The following is a 19,114-nucleotide window of genomic DNA, read 5'->3' on the forward strand; positions in this document are numbered from 1 at the left end:
AATATTCCATGTACATATATACCACATTTTGTTTATCCATTCACCATCAGTGGATACTTGGATCGCTTCCAGCTCCTGGTTATTGTGAATAATGCTGCTATGAACATGTTATGAATGTGAATATCTTTTCAAAACCTTGCTTTCAATTCTTTTTGATATATGCTCAGAAGTGGAATTGCTGGATCAGATGGTTATTTTAATTTTTTTGAGGAAACACCATACTATATTCCACAGTGGCTGCACCATTTTACATTCCCACCTATAGTGCACAAAGTTTCCAATTTCTGCACATCCTTGCCAACACTTATTATTTTCCTTTTTAAGTAATAGTCATCTAAAGTGTATGAGGTGATGACTCATTGTGAGTTTGACTTACATTTTCCTAATGATTAGTGATATTGAGCATCTTTTCATATGCTTGCTGGCCATTTGTATGTCTTCTTTGGAGAAGTATCTATTTAAAAACGGAACTGTCCATTTCTAGAATGGTTAAGTAGTATTCATTCATTCATTCCACAAACTTACACTGGATGTTTACTATGCCAGTGGGTGTCCTGAGTACACGACAGTGAAAAAGACAGAAAAGAAATCTGCTGAACAAATATCAGTACTAGTTTGATGAATATCTGCCCATAAACACCATGCAGGCTTTACCAGATACCATAGCATGTGAATTCTTCCACCAATAGCTAGCATTAAAGGGGCAGCAAACTAATGCTAGAATTGCTTGGATCCAGCATATTAAGTAGGATAGGCATTTTCAAAGTGTGGGAATAAAATTCTATGTGATCTTAGGTTTTGCTAACCAGGTTAGAAGGGGCCAGAGAACCTCCCTATTGCACCTTAAATCATTTATCTACACGTAAATGAGCTTCATTTTGTCTCAAGCCTTTTGTAAGGGCAGCAATATATCTTATTTGAGGTCTTCACTTTTTTGGTTTTGTTTTAATGGTTTCAAATAGGATGGGAAACTTTGTGAGTAAAAATGGAATACAAAAACTACAAATCACTAGAATGTCTGTGAAAGCTGGTATGTTATACAGCTAAGGGCTGGTATGTCTGAGATTTCCAGTAAATAGTACCCACTTTTTCCCTAGATTCTGGAAAAAAAATGAAAAATAATGATCAACTCTAGTATCACTGGAGACCAAGTTGGGAAAAGTAACTTGGTGGGAGAACCAGGTGATCATGGTAATGGAATCCCAACCCCATAATTAGGCCATCTTCTTTTCTTTTCTTTTTTTTTTAAGAATTTATTTATTTATTTGACAGAGAGAGACACAGCGAGAGAGGGAACACAAGCAGGGGGAGTGGGAGAGGGAGAAGCAGGCTTCCCGCCGAGCAGGGAGCCCCATGTGGGGCTCCATCCCAGGACCCTGGGATCATGACCTGAGCCAAAGGCAGAGGCTTAACGACTGAGCCACCCAGGCACCCCCATCTTCTTTTCAAACAACACAGACGGGAAGACTTTCCCAATCCCTTCACATTAAGGAGTAACATTGGTGGGATGGGGTAGTAGGAAAACTGTGACAACAGGCGTTAATAGGGCTTGGGTCTAGGCTGGCTTTACCATAAATAGATGTGTTAAAAAGGGCAATACAATTATTACTATAGCTTAGTGCCACTAACTCCATATGGGAGAATGGACAGTGACAGAATAAATGGAGATAATAATGAAGTCCATATATGAACATGACCTTTGTCAGTGCATATTTTCCCAGTTATTAATTGAACACCTTCTATGTGTCATGAGCTCTGGAGAGAGGTCATGAGGATGAATATATTGCCAAGCAGGACCTTTAGGGAGTTATGTAAATGAGGAATTAAGAGTAGGAGATTTGGAGCTAACTGGATCTGAGTTTGAGGTTTGGTTTCCTACTTACTGTGCAAATTTAGGTCCATTATTTGAAACCTCTAATCCTCAAAGCTGTTTTTTTGTTTGTTTGTTTCCTTTAAAAAACAAAAACTCTACCATATGAAGGTGATGTGAAGATTAGATAACATCTGTGAAATGTTCATCATAGTGCCTGGAGAATAGATCATGCTCTATAAATGTTAATTAATACTATTCTTGGCAACGTGGAGGAACTGAAATGTTTATAGGCAGAAAAGAAGAATATTTCAAGTTCAGCAAGAGAAATGAAATGAGAGTGATCTGGCATTGAGATGGACTAATGAGGGGTGCTTCTGGGACCACCACAGGTCCTCACTATCTTCAACCAGACAAAATTGGCTGCCCATTAGAGGAATAAGAAATCTGTCTCCAGATGCTTGCTATGCCCTACGGATTCCTTACTCAGGAATAAGGCACTGAGGATAATATTAGTTGTAGAGTTATTTATAAGGCTGCAGGGGTTAAACAAACAGAGAAAACAAACACAGAAAATCTTATTAGGCAAACAAAACAGAATGCTTTCAAGGAAGCATTTTCTATTGTTTAAAAGGAGGAAATATGTGGATGATGTTGAGAAATAAATTTCCATAATCCATTTTTAAAAACCCATAATTTATTCCCGAGAAATAAATACTACATTGTGGAACACTCTTTTCAGGGACCTTTTCACTTCTCTGTTTCTTAAGGAATAGATTAATGAGTTCAGCATGGGTGAGACGATGTTATTTAATATCTGCACCATGGCACCAAGCAAGGGGTTGGGTGTGGGCTGCAGATAGATGACGATGACAGGACCATAGGCACAGAGGATTGCAGTGAGGTGGGCACTGCAGGTGGAGAAAGCTTTCTGCCTGCCCTCTGCTGATTGGATTCTCAGAATGGCAATCCCAATGCGCGTGTAGGAGACACAAACACTGAACAAAAGCATTAAAGCCAGAAAGCCAACATTAGTGGAGCCCACTCTCTGTGCCAGGGAGCTGTCAGCACAGGCCAGGGGTGAGACAGCAGGAATGTCACAGAAGAAGTAGTCCACCCGGTTGGAGCCGCCGTAGGTTAACTGAAAGGTGAAGGAGGTCAGGACGGTGGCATGAAGGCAACCCACCAACCAGGCTGCCACGACCAAGCTGACACAGACCCCAGGTCTCATGATGAGCATATACCTCAGTGGGTGACAGATGGCCACAAAGCGGTCATATGCCATCACAGAATAGAGGCAGCCTTCACTAGACCCCAGGAAATGGTAGAAGAAGAGCTGAGCCGCACAGCCCTCATAAGAAATGGCTTGGCTTTGGCCAGAGAGATAGAATAGCATCTTGGGACAGGTTACAGATGGGAACAACATGTCAAAAATAGATAGGAGTCCCAGGAAGAAATACATGGGGGTGTGAAGGGTAGAGGAAGAAACAATTGCTGTAAGGATGAGTAAATTGCCAAGCAAGGTGAAGAGGTAAATAGATGAGAAGATGACAAACAGCACAGTCTCCAGTCCCTCTGTCTGAGGTATTCCCAGTAGAATAAACTCATGGAGCTCTGTGTGATTCCTCATGCTCCTGGAGCAGACAAGAAGATGAAAGCATGAATGTAGAGGCTGACTCGTGGCAGACACAATACCAACACATTAATCACCACCAATATTTTTTTAAAATTTCTTTTAAAGATTTTGTTTTTAAGTAATCTCTATACCCAACACGGTGCTTACACTTAAAACCCCGAGATCAAGAGTCACATGCTTGCCAACTGAGCGATCCAGGTGCCCCAATCTTTGTTTAAATATAAATACGATGCTGAAATTAAGATTTAGGGATTAGATCAAAGACACTTAGGGGGTGGTAAAGCAAGTCTATGCGTTTGTATCTCAAGATATCATCTTCCTTCATGAATACGGATATACAAAGCAATATGAAACACCACCATGGTGAAATACTGAATGGGCTAAGGGAACAAAGACCTCAATATTGAACAGATGAACATAATTTCATTAACATCCACAACCAATTATACAGCAATAAATGCCTTAAACTAGACTAGCCTGGAAGCCTCATCCTCCTGATTCCTTTTCAGAACATCCCTAGGGTTACTCAAAGCCATTGTCAAATGCCCTAAATATTCATCAAAGGTTAATGTGGGCACCCACATCTTTGATGACAGCAATGCATTGTGGTTCAGTGCAATGAGCATTAGAATTCGGATCATATTAATATTATTCTAATTAAATATATTTCTTAGTTCGAGCATTTTCTTATTTGGTAATGCTCATTTGAAAGAAAAGAAACTCAATCTGGATGTAGTCCTGGGGTTTTAAATTGTTTAGAGATTAGCAGCTAAGTTGTATTATTGGGAAGGTTGATTTTAGTGAAGTTACATCATATATAAAAATGCAGCTATGGGATATTTAATATTTGCTAACAGTTGGAATTTTTGAATTCTTAGTGCAATAAAAGTATTTTCATTCTGCAACTGTTCTGTGTTTTCTGCTTTTTATTTTTATTTGATTCTGGTAAGAAAACTTACAATGAGATCTACCCTCTTGACAGGTTTTTAAGGGTACAATATTGTTAACCATAAGCACGATGTTGTGCAGCAGATCTCTAGAATTTATTCATTTTGCCTTACTGAGAGTTTATACCCTTTTATCTGCTCCCATTTTCTCTCTCATCCCTGCCCTGGCAACCACCATTCTTGACTTTGTTTCTTTTTTTTTTATGTTCAGTTAGCCAACAATAGTACATCATTAGTTTTGATGTAGTGTTCAACAATTCATTAGTGGCCTGTAACGCACAGTGTTCATCACAGCACGTGGCTCCTTAATGCCCGTCACCCAGTTACTCCATCCCCCCACCTGCCTCCCTTCTGTAACCCTTAGTTTGTTTCTGGATTCCAGAGTCTCTCATGGTTTGTCTCCCTTTCTGATTTCTATGAGTTTAACTATTTGTTTCATTTTAAAGGAAAAAGTCCCAAAACAGAATATGCTGAGAATCAGGAACTGCTGCTAGGGTGTGCTGTGGTCAGTTAGCTGTCTTTTACAGTGCTGGCATTCAAAGGTGCTTGTGACTTGTCCCAAAAGAGATGATGTTTTCACTTTCAGCTTTTACTTTCATGATTTGTTCTTTGGAAATCCAAAGTATATGAAAATTGCCTAATTATAATTTCCTGACTTCTAATTATAATTCCTGATTGAGGGGCACCTGGGTGGCTCAGTTGTTAAACATCTGCCTTCAGTTCAGGTCATGATCCCAGGGTCCTGGGATGGAGCCCCACATGGGACTCCCTGTTTTGTGGGAAGTCTGCTTCTCCCTCTCCCACCCTGCTGTGTCTCTCGCTGTGTCTCTGTCTGTCAAATAAATAAATAAAATCTTTTAAAAAGATAATTCCTGATTGATTTCTCTGATCCTCTTTTACACCTGAATTTGTCACTAAATCTGTAGTATTGATCACAGTGCTTGTAAATAGCTGGCATTTAAATATTTGCTGGATAGGTAAATGAACAAAAAGTTGGAAATTAGTTTATGGTTATAGTTTGACTGTAAGTGCCATGAAGAGACCGTGTCTATTCTTGTTCAGCCCTATATCTCTAGAATTTAGAAAGTAGTAGCACCCCCAAAAATGTGTGTGTTTGAATAGAACTTTAGAATGCTCTGAAATGATTCCTTTTGTCTTCAGACTATTTTAAGTCTTTTTTTATTAACCTTGGGAATCAATGGCTGTGGTGAGCCTCCTTTTGGCTTGAGGGTCCATGAAGGGAATTTAGGTACACAACGTAGAGTATCTAATTCCTGAACTAGAAAAGATAGGATGAGCCTTGAACATCTTCATAATTGCCAGTAACTCATCGTTGTCTCTTGCTGGGGGAGAAACATGTAAGTGATAGGAAGAAGAATGGACTTTCCTGAAGAGAAGGAAAAGGAGGAAGTCATGATTGGTGGAAAGTTCTGTAGCAAAAATAAAAGGACGTAAAAAGGAATTAGTGTAAAAATACTAAAACCAGACAAAAATTATTCACACAACCATAGTTCTAGATTTAGATTATGCATCTTAGTTCATGTGATAATTAGAGCTAGAACAGCATTATCGTAATATATTGATGCAATTGATTTACTTTGTTATTACTGTCTGACGGTATCAAGTCTCTAGAGAGACTCGGTTTATTGTATTCAGTTCTTTAAGTCGTTGGGTTTCTTGTTGGAGGGAAGTCAGTGTTCCTTAGTTTTTTCTCAGATGACTTTTGAGTGCTTCTGGTGAGATATCAGCTGAACCTGAAGTCCGTTTGTACTTGTGCTGAAGCTTGCACCATAGGCACCCTTGTGGACTTCAGAACAATTTCGGTCTAGGTTCCATGAACAGAGAGTTAATAGAATGCTGCTGTGAGGGAATGGTGATAAGGGAAGACAAGACTCTTGTGCCAGGCAGATTTGATTTCAAGTCTAGGCTCTTGGGGTGCCTAGGTGGATCAGTCAGTTGAGCGTCTGACTCTTGGTTTCAGTTCAGGTCATGATCTCAAGGTCATGAGATCAAGCCCCATGTCAGGTTCTTGCTTAGTGGGGAGTTTCCTTCTCTCCCTCTCCTGCCCCTCCCTCCTTCTCTCAAATAAATAAATAAATCTAAAAAAAAAAAGAAATATATTTTCTCCATGTCAGGGAATATATTTAATTCTTTAATCGTAAGCAACTGTGTGGTGCTTGGAACATGAAAGTTACTGAATTAAGGCTTAATGAACAAAAAAGAATAAATGAATGCATTCCTGCATGCTGTTTGATAGAGTGAATGGAGGAAAGGATTCTAGTCATTGCCTAAAATGAGAAGGAAGCTCTTGACTGTGATTTCTTCCAATAATCCTTGCTACCCAGTACTCCAGAGTGAAAGTCAAAGTGAAAAATTGAGAAAGATGGGGAGATGCTCTGAGACTTACGTGGTCAAATGGTCATGACTGGCTCAAGTAAGGAAAACAAAATTTTCCCTCCTTTTATCTTCAGCTTCTTCTATAGAGGTGTGGGGCTCTCCATTTCAAATGTCTCTCTTCCCTAGGACTGGACTTGGGTGGTCTATCTGTAGACTCCAACTGCTCTTTTGCATTCAGACTCACACAGAAGGAGGATGCTATACATTCGACGACTGTCCTATCATTTAGTGTAATTACCTCGGAGTTAGCAGAAGCAAAATGATCTTCTACCTTTGTAGGACTTTAAATTATCTCATAGTCCCTCTGGATCCCCATCCATGATGTAGTCCAAGACTCAGGGAACAGGAGCTCTCCGAGCACAGGGAGCAATTAAATGCTGGGTGTTGAGAGAGTTTAAGAGTGAAAAAATAGTACATGGTAATCAAGATAATCTTGAAAGGAATTGGGAGTCAAAGAGCTTGTGGTTCCTCCAACCACCCAATTTTTCTGCTCTGAGTAGACTTTTTTGTTCTTTACAAGCCTCAGAGATTTGGCCACTTCTCTGTCATTTTTTCCCCCCCAATTTCTACCTATTCCCTTTTTGGTTGTAGAAGAAATTCTAGCATGGTGAAAAAGCATCCACCTTGGAGCCAGAAGGTTCTGGTATAAAGAACAAGCCTGTTTCTCATCAGCTATAAGCCCTTGAGAAGGTCAGTAGTCCTTTCTGAACCTTAATATAGGTTATAATATGGAATTATAATAGTATTTCACAGGGTGATTATGAGGAGTAAATGAAACAATGCTTACACAGTTCCTGACACAAACTACTTGCTCCTACAATTTTTACTGAAAGTGGAGGGAATGTAGATTTTTCTTCATCATTAGAAACTTTGCTCCCCCCCCACTCCTGCCTTACCCAATTTTAGGATGAAGTTTTGTTTTCTTTGTCTGTTGGCTCAATTTTTTGTTTGTTTTTTTAGTTTTGTTTGTTTTAACTACGAGTAATTATAGTGAAAGACATGGTAAGTAACAGAAACAAACTAACATTTCTGGAGTTGGTAAAAATGTAAGAAGTCTAGGAATCCTTCTCATAATAATAGCCTGTTCGCTAGAGACTCTAAATGATATAAGATTTTCAGACTCTCAGCATTTAACCAGGCCAACCAAGAAAGGGAAAAAAGTCCCAGGAAAGGGAAAGTGGAACTAACATTTAAAGAGTGCTTACTTGTGACAGACATCTTTAAAAATCTTATTTTATTTAATTCTCACCACATAGATACAGGGTAAGTATCATTAGTCTACTTCGCAAATGATGATATGGATCACCAGAGAAGTTAAGTTCCTTCCTCGAGATTACACAACTATTCAGTAGTAGAGGTAAGAATGGAGCCTAGACTCATGGACTGAATTCAATGGCAAAACCAAGTTGATATGAAAACATCAGAACCTGACTCCTAGTTTTCTTTACAGTTTTTGAGCCTCTGGATAAGGAAGGTATGCCTTCTATTGGTCCTCAGGGATTTAGACCCATGGGCTTCATCCTGCCTGTCTCCTTTTGTACTTATTTGTGCTTCTTTGCCCAAAGTATATTTGCTTATAGTCGATGGAAATTATTACTCTTAAACAATAGTCAGCATCTTCTAAGGAGTTTCTGACAAGCAACTAAGTGGTTTTGTGATGACAGCCATTATCCCTGTGTGAAATTAAAGCTCTTCATCTTACTATGTAAATTACTTAGCACTGGTTTCTCATAAGAATTCAATATACAGTAGTTAGATCTGTATTTTTTTCCAATTCATCCCATTGATTATTCATCCATCTATGCTAAATTCCTGTTGGGCTCCATTTTCATGTGATCTCTCCAAGCATAAAATTTGCAAGTTACCCCAGTGATTACATAAAAATGATGGCTATTAATTGCAATTGTTATCACTGATAGGTCAGGTAATAAATGCTTATAAGACTTGTGTACATTTCTAAGCATTTATTCATTTGATCTGTCGAAATCTATCTTACAATATCTATGATGGAGAGCAATCACAAGTCCTAAGAGGAAACAGCCATCAGCATTTATATGTATTTATTCATTAATCAAATAATTTTATGCGTTTTAGGCATTTCTTTACTTAAGGTTTAAAAGTTTTAAAAACATATAAGGGTTCAAGTATGATAAGAACAAGAGGAAGGCTTAGATGAATCACTGAGGAAACATCAGGAGAGAGAAAAACAAGAGGAGACTTAGATGAAACTCCATGATGATAAGAGACATGAGAGAGAGAACAGCAGGAAATGATAAGTGACATAAGAGAGAGAACAGCAGGAAATGATGACCAAAACAGCTTGTTCTGACCTTATTAAGTATCTCCCCTTTTTAAAAAAAATATTTTATTTATTTATTTGAGAGAGAGAGAGACCACATGAGCAGGGGGAGGGGCAGAGGGAGAGGGACAAGCAGACTCCCCACTCAGCAGGAAACCTGACATGAGGTTCCAACCCAGGGGCCCTGAGATCACAACATGAGCCAAAGTCAGACATTTAACCAACTGAGACACCCAGGTACCCCTGTGCTAAGCATTTCTATGCAGTAACACAAACAGCTCTTCTGTCAGGAAGGGAAATGACTGTCAAAAGAACTGGATGAAAATAAGCAGCATTCTATGATCAACACACACGAACATAAATAGGGCATATGTGTTGCCTTGGTAGGTGCTGAAATGGATCAGACACTCTTCTCATAATTACAGAACTTTCTTTCCATTTTGTGTAAATATACTTTTCATATTCAAAAGAAGATTGTTGGCCTTAAAAGTTTACTCTTCTTATTGATCATAATCAGGTATTAGGGAAGATAAGGAGTGTGTGGCACAGAGCCCAAATACCTGTTATGAACCATAGAGAAATTCATTACTTTCTCCTGTAAAATCTGTGCAAATGCAGTGGTTCTACTTCATGAAAGCCTCAGGGACTTAGGACCCTTCTGTCTCGTGGATTCTCCATTCTTAGGGGTTTTCACCCTAGTCTTCATAGTCTAAAGTCGCTCAGAATATATCTGCATTCCCATAAGTGAATAGGAAGAGGGTAAAGTGAGGAGGAGGTCATAATCTTTTCTTTGAAAAGGTGTGGTGTGAAATTGCACACGTCATTTTTTATTTCTCATTGGCCAGAACTTAGTCCTAAGGTCACACCTAGTTTTAAGGGAGGCTGGGAAATGTCTTTATTCTGAATGGCCATAGACTTGGCTCATCTTGTGCTAAACTTGAGAATTGACACTGGAGGATACTTAGCAACATGCAGTCGTGAGGACAGATTTTTGAGTGGAGACACCTAATCTAAAGTAGGTTGTATTATACAACCTATTATATTACAAATTTTGTTTTCCTTAAGCGTTTATACCACTAGATATTTTCTTGTTTATTTACTTGCTTATTTGTTTATTGAATATTTCCTCCCCCTGCAATGTAAACTCCAGCTAGGGAAGGGTCTTTGTGTCTTGTTATTGCCACTATGCCAATGTTTAGAACAATGCTTTGCCTACAGTAGAAGTCCAATAATTTTATGTTGACTAAAGGAATGAATTACATGTTCTCTTTCAAAATCTGATCATTGGATTCATTTAATAGTCTGTATGCAGAGAGTGAAATTCTTCATGTGTTTACACTAAGTATGAATAAACAGATAATAAAATGTATTCATATTTTTAATAGCTATAAAGGTCTGTTTAATTATGTATATTGTGCCAGGTTCAGAGGCTTTTCATGTAAGTGTCCTTCCAATAACCAGCATCATATGTATGTTTCCTGATTCAGTTCCTTCCAACCCAGCTGCCATGTATAGTCTGTGGAATTTCTCTAGTCCAGCTGGGTCAGATGATTTTTCCAGTATTTCCGTGTTGTTGACCAGACACTGTAGCCAACAGAAGTTACAGTCAGGAGAACCAACACCAGATGTGATTTCTACCAAGAGAAAAGGATCATTCCCTCTCACAATGAGTTTGGTACATGTAAAGAATGTAGTCCTAAAGCCTAATAATGATAAAATAGAATCTGTGCTTATATTGCGCTTTACTGTACATGGGTCTACACACGCGCGCGTGCACAGACTCACACACACAGATATCACCTCCATTAAGATCCATTGGATCTTTAATATAAACCCGGGGAGGTAAGTATGCCATTATTTTCATTTTACAAATAAGACAACAAACTCAGAGAAAGTAAATATGAATGACATCGCAGAGACCAAAATCAACCTGAGTTTTTCATACGCATATTCTCTTTATCCTATACATATTCTCAATGGCAATATGATTCTTTCTTTGTCAGATTTAACATCGTTCTGAAATAAAGAAGACATAAGAAACTTGATCCCTTCTAGCGTCTTTTAGCCAGGAAAATGAGCATAGGTGTTCTCACTTACTTACATTGTTATCCCCACTATCAAAAAACCCAAAAAACAAAAAACAAACCCCCTCCCCCAAAAACAAAACCAAACACCTTAATTTTATGATCCTGATGAAAAACCCATAAACCACCCATGACTGGAAGCCTTGGTCCCTGTGAGCATTGCCCTGTTTCCTCGCCACCCCCCTCCCCTTCAAACCCTTCTCCCCCATGATGTTAGGAAGGATGCACTCTTGGGACAAATGACTCAAATTAGAGATGAAGAGTCAATGATATAATGTCCATAAAGTTCACGTTCTACCACACAGTATTATTAGCAGGGCCCAGTGCACAGTAAGCCTTTGATAATTAAGTCTGTTACAGAAATAGGATGTGATTGTTGATGTTCAAGCATTTCACTGGTTAAAAAAAAAATCTCTTCCCTTTGCCTATCCTCTGATGGTTCCCTCACTGAGACTAGGCAAAGGAAAACAAACAACGAATCATGGAACACCACATCAAAAACTAATGATGTACTGTATGGTGACTAACATAACATTATAAAATAAAATTAAAAAAATAAAAAAGGAAAACAAGCAAACATTCTAGGGTTGAAGAATTTTCCCTTGATCCCTTAATCAAATAGTTGCTACTTTATAACCGGTCCCTAGAAGGGGCAGGTCTCCTCAGAAATTTTGAACCGCAGCTGTTTCCTCCTGGCTGTGACTCAGAGCTCTCAGACTGCGGGAGAAGGTAGGGGACTGGCAGGCCTCGCTGGGGCTGGATCCCACCCCTTCACCCTGATGGCTGAGACCCGTTCTTTCCCCATCGCCAAATATGCAGGGGCTTGTTTTAACTGCAAGCCCAAGGGGGTGGGGTATTGAGTTCTGATGTTAGGTCCCTGGGAGTTTTCTGCAGGTTTGGCTGTTTAGGGGGAGTATTATGGGGGCTGGATAAGGGATTAGGCATCCCTGATCCTCTCAAGGTCCTTTTTTTTTTTTTTTTTAAACTTTCCTTCTCTTTTATTTTACTTTTCTTTCTTTCTTGTAGAAAATTGATGTTTTCTCAATTTTATCTGATTTTATGCTGTGGAAATGGAGTTTAAAACCTCCCCCACTCGCGACCGCAGCCAGATTGCAGCCCCTAACCCTTTTCATATAGAGATATTCAAGGGGCCGACTCTGATCCCTTCTGTTAATGCTTGAACACTGCAAATCTAGAACTGAAACTTTAAAGAGTAAATCTACGTAAGCCCCACTCCGCATTCAAATCGCCTCTTGGTCTGGATCACGAGTTTTCAGGTTTCCTGCAACAGGCTGCAGGGGTGTGGCTCGCTGCGCCAGAGCTCGCCGGCTCCTCCCTCTCCCTGGCGGGTGCTGAACCGCAAGGTGCCGGGATTCCTGGATTTCTGAGGGTCCACCTTAACACGCAGCCCCCGGCTCAGGGAGCACCCCCCCCCCCCCCCCCCCCGCCATGTTCCCAGCTGCCTCGTATTGGCTTTGACCTTGGTCAGCTGCTGTGGTCAGTCTTTGCCTACCTGTTGCTAGGTGCATTTCTGAAATGGTGGGGGAGAAGCTGCAGAAGAACAAATTTTCCTCAGAGAGGGATTTGTTCTGAGGGCATAAGGCTGTTTATTTTTGTAGGAGACACCTCTCTGCTCTGTCTTTTCACCTGAAGCCACCCTTGGTGAGTACTGCCAAGCCTTAGAGCTTTGCTTGCCTGTCGGGTTTCTTCAGCTGTTGTACACCTGTATCCTGGGTCCTTCTCCTGCTTTAAGCTTCCTACTGATGTTACTAAACATTCTTCCTTCCCCAGCGCCAGCCTGTTGCACCAGAGACCTGACCCCAGTCAAGCATCTGCAGGATAACCCTTTTCCTGAGCATTCTCTCCTCTTCCTACAGCTGCTACTTCCCTCTGTGTTTCTATCAATTGCGAGCCATTTAGTCACCCGCAGTTTTTATCCAGTTCTGCAAAATAACAAACATGGAACCAAAAGCCTGATGTATTGGTGCTGATTTGTGGAGATGGGACACGATGTGCAAGAAGCACCAATGCTATCAGACAGATGAGGCACATGGACATTGCTCTGGATGGGGGTAGGGTGTGAGGTTTAAATGGTGATTGGGATGAGCATAAAGGGCCTAGAAGTATTTCTGCCAGAATCTTCAGGATCCTTGAGGGGGGTTGTTCTAGGAAGGAAAGTTGCCTTTCTCAAGAGCCTACATGTTTTTCTGGACTCTGAGTTCCTGAGTGAAGCTTGGGCTTCCCCATGACTCATCTGTCCTGGGACTCTGGATAAGCACATTAGTTTCACTCTCCTTCAGCATTCTTTGTGCACCAGGCATTTCTGTTTTAGTTCCTTAAGTTGTATTTTCAGTGACATGTCCCCTAACTGGTGCTGGAGATTGCAGCTCATGTCACCCTTGACAGAACAGGGGGAGGCAAGGTCACAAGTGATTCTGTTCAGGGTGGTCAGAGGGCAGCTTCGAGGGCTGTTAGGGCCAATGACTAGGACCAGACCCACCTGCTAATTCTCTGGATAAAAGAATCATAATGTAAATCATAGTCTAGGTATATAAATTTACCTCCTTGTTGCCATATCACATGAGGTGGTTGTCTAAGATTATAATAAAATTTGGAAGATACAGGTAGGATGACATGATTTAAAATCGAGGACATGTTGCATATATGATATTTATATATGTATATTAGAATATCTTGGACAGAGGAAACAAACAGTGATTTCAATTATGAGCCCCAAAAGAAAAGTCACAAGATAAATGATCTAAGTTGCAGGGGACCATTCTGGATCAAGCAGTTTCTTACGAAGCGGGTCTCTGGGTAGCATGAACCAAAGTAACAGCCAAGGTCTATTTAACAGCCATAATAATTATAACAGCAACAACATTTCCTTGTATTAAATACACTTTCGAAAAGGTGAAACTGGTATTTGAACCAGCCTTGGGTGTTTCAGAGACTTCCTGTTTAGTGGGGACTTAGTGAGTCTTACAGCTTCCCCATTTGGGTCTGACCTTTAGGAGAAGGCTTACAATTGGTATCTTTGTCCCCTTCTTTATAGCTTTTTTCTCCTTCCAGCTCCATCATCAATCCTCTGAATATATTCTTATGCTGGACAGAAGCACATAAAGTCTGGTATTTGAATAAATAATCCCCAACATATCACTGTTTTCATGATGTGTCTTTTCCACAGTAGCCCTATATCACCATGGTGCTCCCTGGTGGCCTACTAACCCGCAAAGAGGAACCAGGTAAGCCTGATTCGTGACCCTTACTTGCCACTGTATCTTTGGCATCTGGCCCCATGCCTGGCAGGCAGGAAGACTTCTATTAAAGTTTGTTCACCTCTTGAACTGTGGTCTATCTCCAGTACCCCTGAAGAGCATCTGTGTGACCTTGTCCATTCGTGAGTTTGTGGCTGGTGTGTCTGCTACCTTAAACTATGAGAATGAGGAAGATGTTCCTTTGGAGACCTTCTTTGTGTTCCCCATGGATGATGACTCAGCTGTCTACAGCTTTGAGGCCGTGGTGGATGGGAAGAAAATTAAAGCAGAATTACAGGAGAAGAGGAAGGTACTAGGGATGAGTAGATTATCTCTCCCCTTCTTATTTCCTTCATGCATACTCTTAGGATCTCTACAAATGCTCCTCCACAAAAAGTGCTGATGTGGAATGCTTTCTTCTACTCCCCTCTAGCTGCTATTTTCCTAAAATCATTGGCGGGGCGGCGGGGGGGGGGGGGGGGGGCGCGGCGGCGGGAATCAATCAGAGGCATTCAAAGTATAGCTGTGAGCTTGGCAGGACCGATCACAGGCCTTCTCCATCAGTTTTTGTTTCCTGTACTACTCATCACTTCATTCAAACATGCCGCCTTTGCTATCACCTCTCTTTCTCTGTTCTCCTTAGGCCCACAGCATCTATGAGAGTGCCATCAGCAACCGCCGCCAAGCTTTCCTATTGGAGGAGGACAAGTACTCCAGGGACGTCTTCTGTTGCAATGTGGGGAATCTGAACCCAGGGTCAAAGGTGGCACTCACCCTGAAGTCCGTGCAGGAGCTGCCCTTGGAAGCAGATGGAGCCCTGCGCTATGTGCTCCCAGCTGTTTTGAATCCTCGATACCGTGGCTCTGGTGACTATTCTTTCCTTTTAAATCCCTGTGGTGGGTGAAACCCCCTCAAGGTTGTGGGGGGGCTAAGAAGCGTGGGAAGGGGAAACAGAATTAAAGTCACTTTTTGTAGGATCGTTTGAGGACAGTTGCCTTGATATGAAGACTCCTGTAGTTCCTTTGGAGGACCTGCCCTATACATTCAGCATGTTTGCCACCATCAGTTCCCAGCATGGCATTGAGAGGATCCAATCCAACTGCCCTTTCAGTCCTACTGAATACCTTGGAGAAGATAAGACTTCTGCCCAGGTAATTCGTAAGAAAACACTGTTATTGCCAGCACCCCTATTCTTTGGGTTCTGATCTTGTTCCCCACTCAGTCCTTCCAAAATGGTCCTTACTTTCCCCTATTAACTAGAGGGAATCCCGCTCTGTTCCTTCTTTATCCCCATTTCTTCTCCAAAGCCTTCTCTTCATTCTTGTCCCTGCTCCTGACCACACTTCCTCATGGAAGAAGCCTGTAGCTCTCAGCCCTGACCTCAGCCGCACGCAGCAAATGGTGAGAGTTCTAATATGGATCTTTTGCTTGTTCTTAACTCAGGTTTCCTTGACTGATGGACACAAATTTGATCGAGATGTGGAACTCCTGATTTACTACAGTGAGGTGCACACCCCCACTGTTGCTGTGGAGATGGGGCAACCTAAAGACAACCCAGGTATGCTCTTTCTTCCTTTGTAGTGACCACCTAAAGGGGAACTCCTGTCTTGGAATTACCTTCAAATTACCCTCACTTTTCTTTCCTCCTGTCCAGTAGTGGGTAAAACATTCAAATAGCTTACATTATGGTGTGCAAAAATGGTGAGATACAATGATTATCCATCTACGTGATTATGTCTTGTAGGCAGATTTAAGTGGGTCAGTACATAATTGGATCAAGGACATGGACAAATAATTCACAGGAGAAAACACAACTAGTTTACAAACATAAATGACAACAATCAATCTCTACAAGTGCAAATTAAGATGAAAAATAACTGGAAGTTTGTATCTCTTAATCTCTTTGATCTATTTCTATTCTATTCTATCCCCTTATGTATTATCTATTTTACTAAGAGGTATACATTTTCAGTTGCAAAATAAATCAGTCACAGAGATGAAGAGGAGAGCACAAGGAATAGAGCCAATAAGATTGTAATAATGTTTGGCGGTGGATGGTGACTATACTTCTTGTACTGAATGCTGAGTAATGTATAGAGTTGTTGAATCATTATGTTGTATCCCTGAAATTAATATGACACTGTATGTTAATTATACTTCAACAAAAAAAGTAAATATTCATTTGTAGGAAAAAATGAAATAAAAATAACTATGTGATATTTTCACTTTTCAAACTATCAAAGATTTCCAAATCTGATAATGCCTCATCATCCATCTCCAGAGGTTTTTCTTCATCTCGCCCTAGTATCTTAACTTCTAAGACTAAGTTTAGCTTCTTAATAGATTTAGTTTCTTAATTTCTTTAATTTCTCATATTTTCTAAATTCTCCCGTCTATATGTGTACTTTTCTTTATGATTATAACTAGTATCACCCATGTCAGTCTGTTGCTCTCTTGGGGCTTTCCCGGGCAGCCATGCCCCTGGATTGCAGGGACCGTGAAGCCAAACTAGAAAGATACTGCCACTTCTGAAACATTTTCCCCATTTGTCGAATGGAAGGATGTTTGGGGACAGTCATAGTCAAAGTGCCCTAGCTTGGGTTAGGTTCTTACTTCTGTAGCTACAACCAATCTGAAGACAATTTCCTGCAGTTGGTCCTCCATAGGGCATTCTTCTCTCTCACTGTTAATGTTTGGCCAAGTCTGCTGAGAGCTCCTTAGTTTGTCCTCACTTGTTCAACCATTTTTCCTCCAGGCAAGCTGTCCATGCTAAAGCCGTTAGAGGGGCTCCCAACCTCAACCAGGTTTGCTCTAGCTTCTCTTGCGTGAAGCTCCATGCTCTGTCTGTACGTTAGTTGAGTCCTTTTGTACTGGTTCTGTCCTTTCCCTTTAGTGGGTTCCCCCTTGGGTGTCCGTGAAATACTCCCACAGTAGTGGGGGTCTGGTCTTCAGTCAGAATTATTTTAATCCACCACAGAAAGTTTTATAATCCTGAATCTTAAAAGATATGAGTTGAGATCTCAGTTCCTGTCCTTCCAAGCAGTTCCCTTGGCCCTTGGCCCTTGGCCGAATTCCTCATCTGTTCCTATGGCGGGCTCTGCAGGCCAGAGGGGGACATCGGGGGTAGCCTTTATGATCTTGTGAATCCCTCTAGCAGGGCCACGCAAATCTGGCTTTCCAGACATTCTGTCTGGTCAAGACGACTTGCTGTTCCCATCCGTATAAAGAAGCAAACAACTGGCAGCTTGGCTCACTAAAACCATTGAGAGTTCTGCCAAATGAAGCATACCACTACATGATGAAAATACAGCATTTCTATTTTTTAAACTTAGAGTGTACTTAACCATGTTAAGAACATGATTTTTTAAAAATTATATGTATAATTTAATGAAAGTAATATAAAAATTATAAAAACTTTCTAAAATTGTTATTAAGAGTTTAACCTGAGTTAAGCTCTCGGTTGAGTTCCCTAAATGTATGCTATCACTTAACCCTTAAAATCATCTTGAGGCAGGTATTATTACTTGGATTCTTCAGATGAAGAAACTGAGGCTAGCAAGCTGAGGAGCTAGGGCTTGAAAAGTCTTACTTAAAAATGAAGAAGCAGGGGCACCTGGGTGGCTCAGTCGTTAAGCATCTGCCTTCGGCTTAGGTCATGATCCCTGGGTCCTGGGATCGAGCCCCGCGTGGGGCTCCCTGCTCAGCAGGGAGCCTGCTTCTCCCTCTCCCACTCCCCCTGCTTGTGTTCCTTCTCTCGCTGTGTCTCTGTCAAATAAATATGTAAAATTTTTAAAAATAAATAAATAAAAAAGAGGAAACAGAAACTCATGTAGGTGAAAATAACTTGAGCCACACCAAAGGAATTATAGTAGAAATACCTAGATAGTGCATTTTGTGTATCTGGCATTGTTCTAAACACATTAGATATATATACTTATTTCATCATCATGGCACCCTTTCTGATTTGCCAGTCTAGCCCCAATCGCATTACAATCAGCTGTGTCTTAAAATGGAAGGGAATTTATCTTGCCTATTAAAAAAAGCTACTCTTCCACCATGTATCCAGAGATCTAGATTTTTTAGAAGTTATCCTTGAACCAGTGTTTAAGCAAATACTTGCTGAGTTGCACCCGTTTTATTTGGAAGCCAGTTTGGTCACTGGGTTATCCCAGGGTTAAGAGATTAAAATGAGCCGCATCCTATAGGCATACTGAATCCCAAGGCTACTGAGAATTTAAATTCATCATTCTTGAATCACTTTATAAAAATAGGATATTGGAATTCCATTCTTTGTTAACTTATATTTTCTGAACTATAAAACAAGTGGATATAACCCAGCCATTCTCATTTCATCTCTATCTCAATACTAACATTTCAATTCCTGCATCAGTTTTCACTTGTTCCTCAAAATAAAATCAAAGCTTTGACAACTTGGTAACAAAGGCCAGACTCCCATGGTTTCCTCTGTAGTATTGTTTGGGTGATGCTATTAGAGTCTAACACACATCCTAGCTCTGGAGATGTTTCATACCCAAAGCAGATGGACTTTCCTTGGTGTGTATGACACTATACTCTCAGCTCTTACAAATTGTCAACATAAGAATTCCCCATAAACATCATGTTTTCAAAAGTGTAATTAAAGACTTAAATAAGGACCCATGTGATAAATTTCCCACTGATTTGA

At 40.6% G+C, this 19,114-nt stretch overlaps 2 protein-coding genes across 7 annotated transcripts in view; one reads left to right on the plus strand and one right to left on the minus strand.

Annotated features, from left to right (window-relative positions):
* Positions 1–2,507: 2,507 nt before the first annotated feature.
* Positions 2,508–3,440, minus strand: LOC113915310 (olfactory receptor 148-like). The gene has a single exon (XM_027581151.1). The coding sequence runs from the start codon at positions 3,438–3,440 to the stop codon at positions 2,508–2,510; it is 933 nt and encodes a 310-aa protein (XP_027436952.1).
* Positions 3,441–11,838: 8,398 nt separating this feature from the next.
* The window catches only part of VWA5A (von Willebrand factor A domain containing 5A), a 51,369-nt gene continuing 44,093 nt past the window's right edge, over positions 11,839–19,114 (plus strand). Inside the window, exons 1-7 of one of the 6 annotated variants that reach the window (XM_027580696.1) lie at positions 11,858–11,902; positions 12,793–12,835; positions 14,361–14,418; positions 14,538–14,740; positions 15,074–15,296; positions 15,406–15,581; positions 15,874–15,988. In XM_027580696.1, the coding sequence (XP_027436497.1) occupies positions 14,376–14,418; positions 14,538–14,740; positions 15,074–15,296; positions 15,406–15,581; positions 15,874–15,988 (760 nt within the window). In that variant the 5' untranslated portion in view covers positions 11,858–11,902; positions 12,793–12,835; positions 14,361–14,375. Of the gene's footprint in view, positions 11,903–12,644; positions 12,836–14,360; positions 14,419–14,537; positions 14,741–15,073; positions 15,297–15,405; positions 15,582–15,873; positions 15,989–19,114 lie in introns of those variants that run through there. The other 5 variants (XM_027580697.1, XM_027580699.2, XM_027580700.2 and 2 more) reach the window with 5 other exon arrangements.

Source organism: Zalophus californianus, chromosome 11, assembly GCF_009762305.2.
Source record: "Zalophus californianus isolate mZalCal1 chromosome 11, mZalCal1.pri.v2, whole genome shotgun sequence".
NCBI classification, from domain to species: domain Eukaryota; kingdom Metazoa; phylum Chordata; class Mammalia; order Carnivora; family Otariidae; genus Zalophus; species Zalophus californianus.

What these genes read in the sequence shown, in the direction of transcription:
- LOC113915310 (XM_027581151.1), bottom strand. Translation starts at nt 3,440, where the DNA reads ATGAGGAATCACACAGAGCTCCATGAGTTTATTCTACTGGGAATACCT.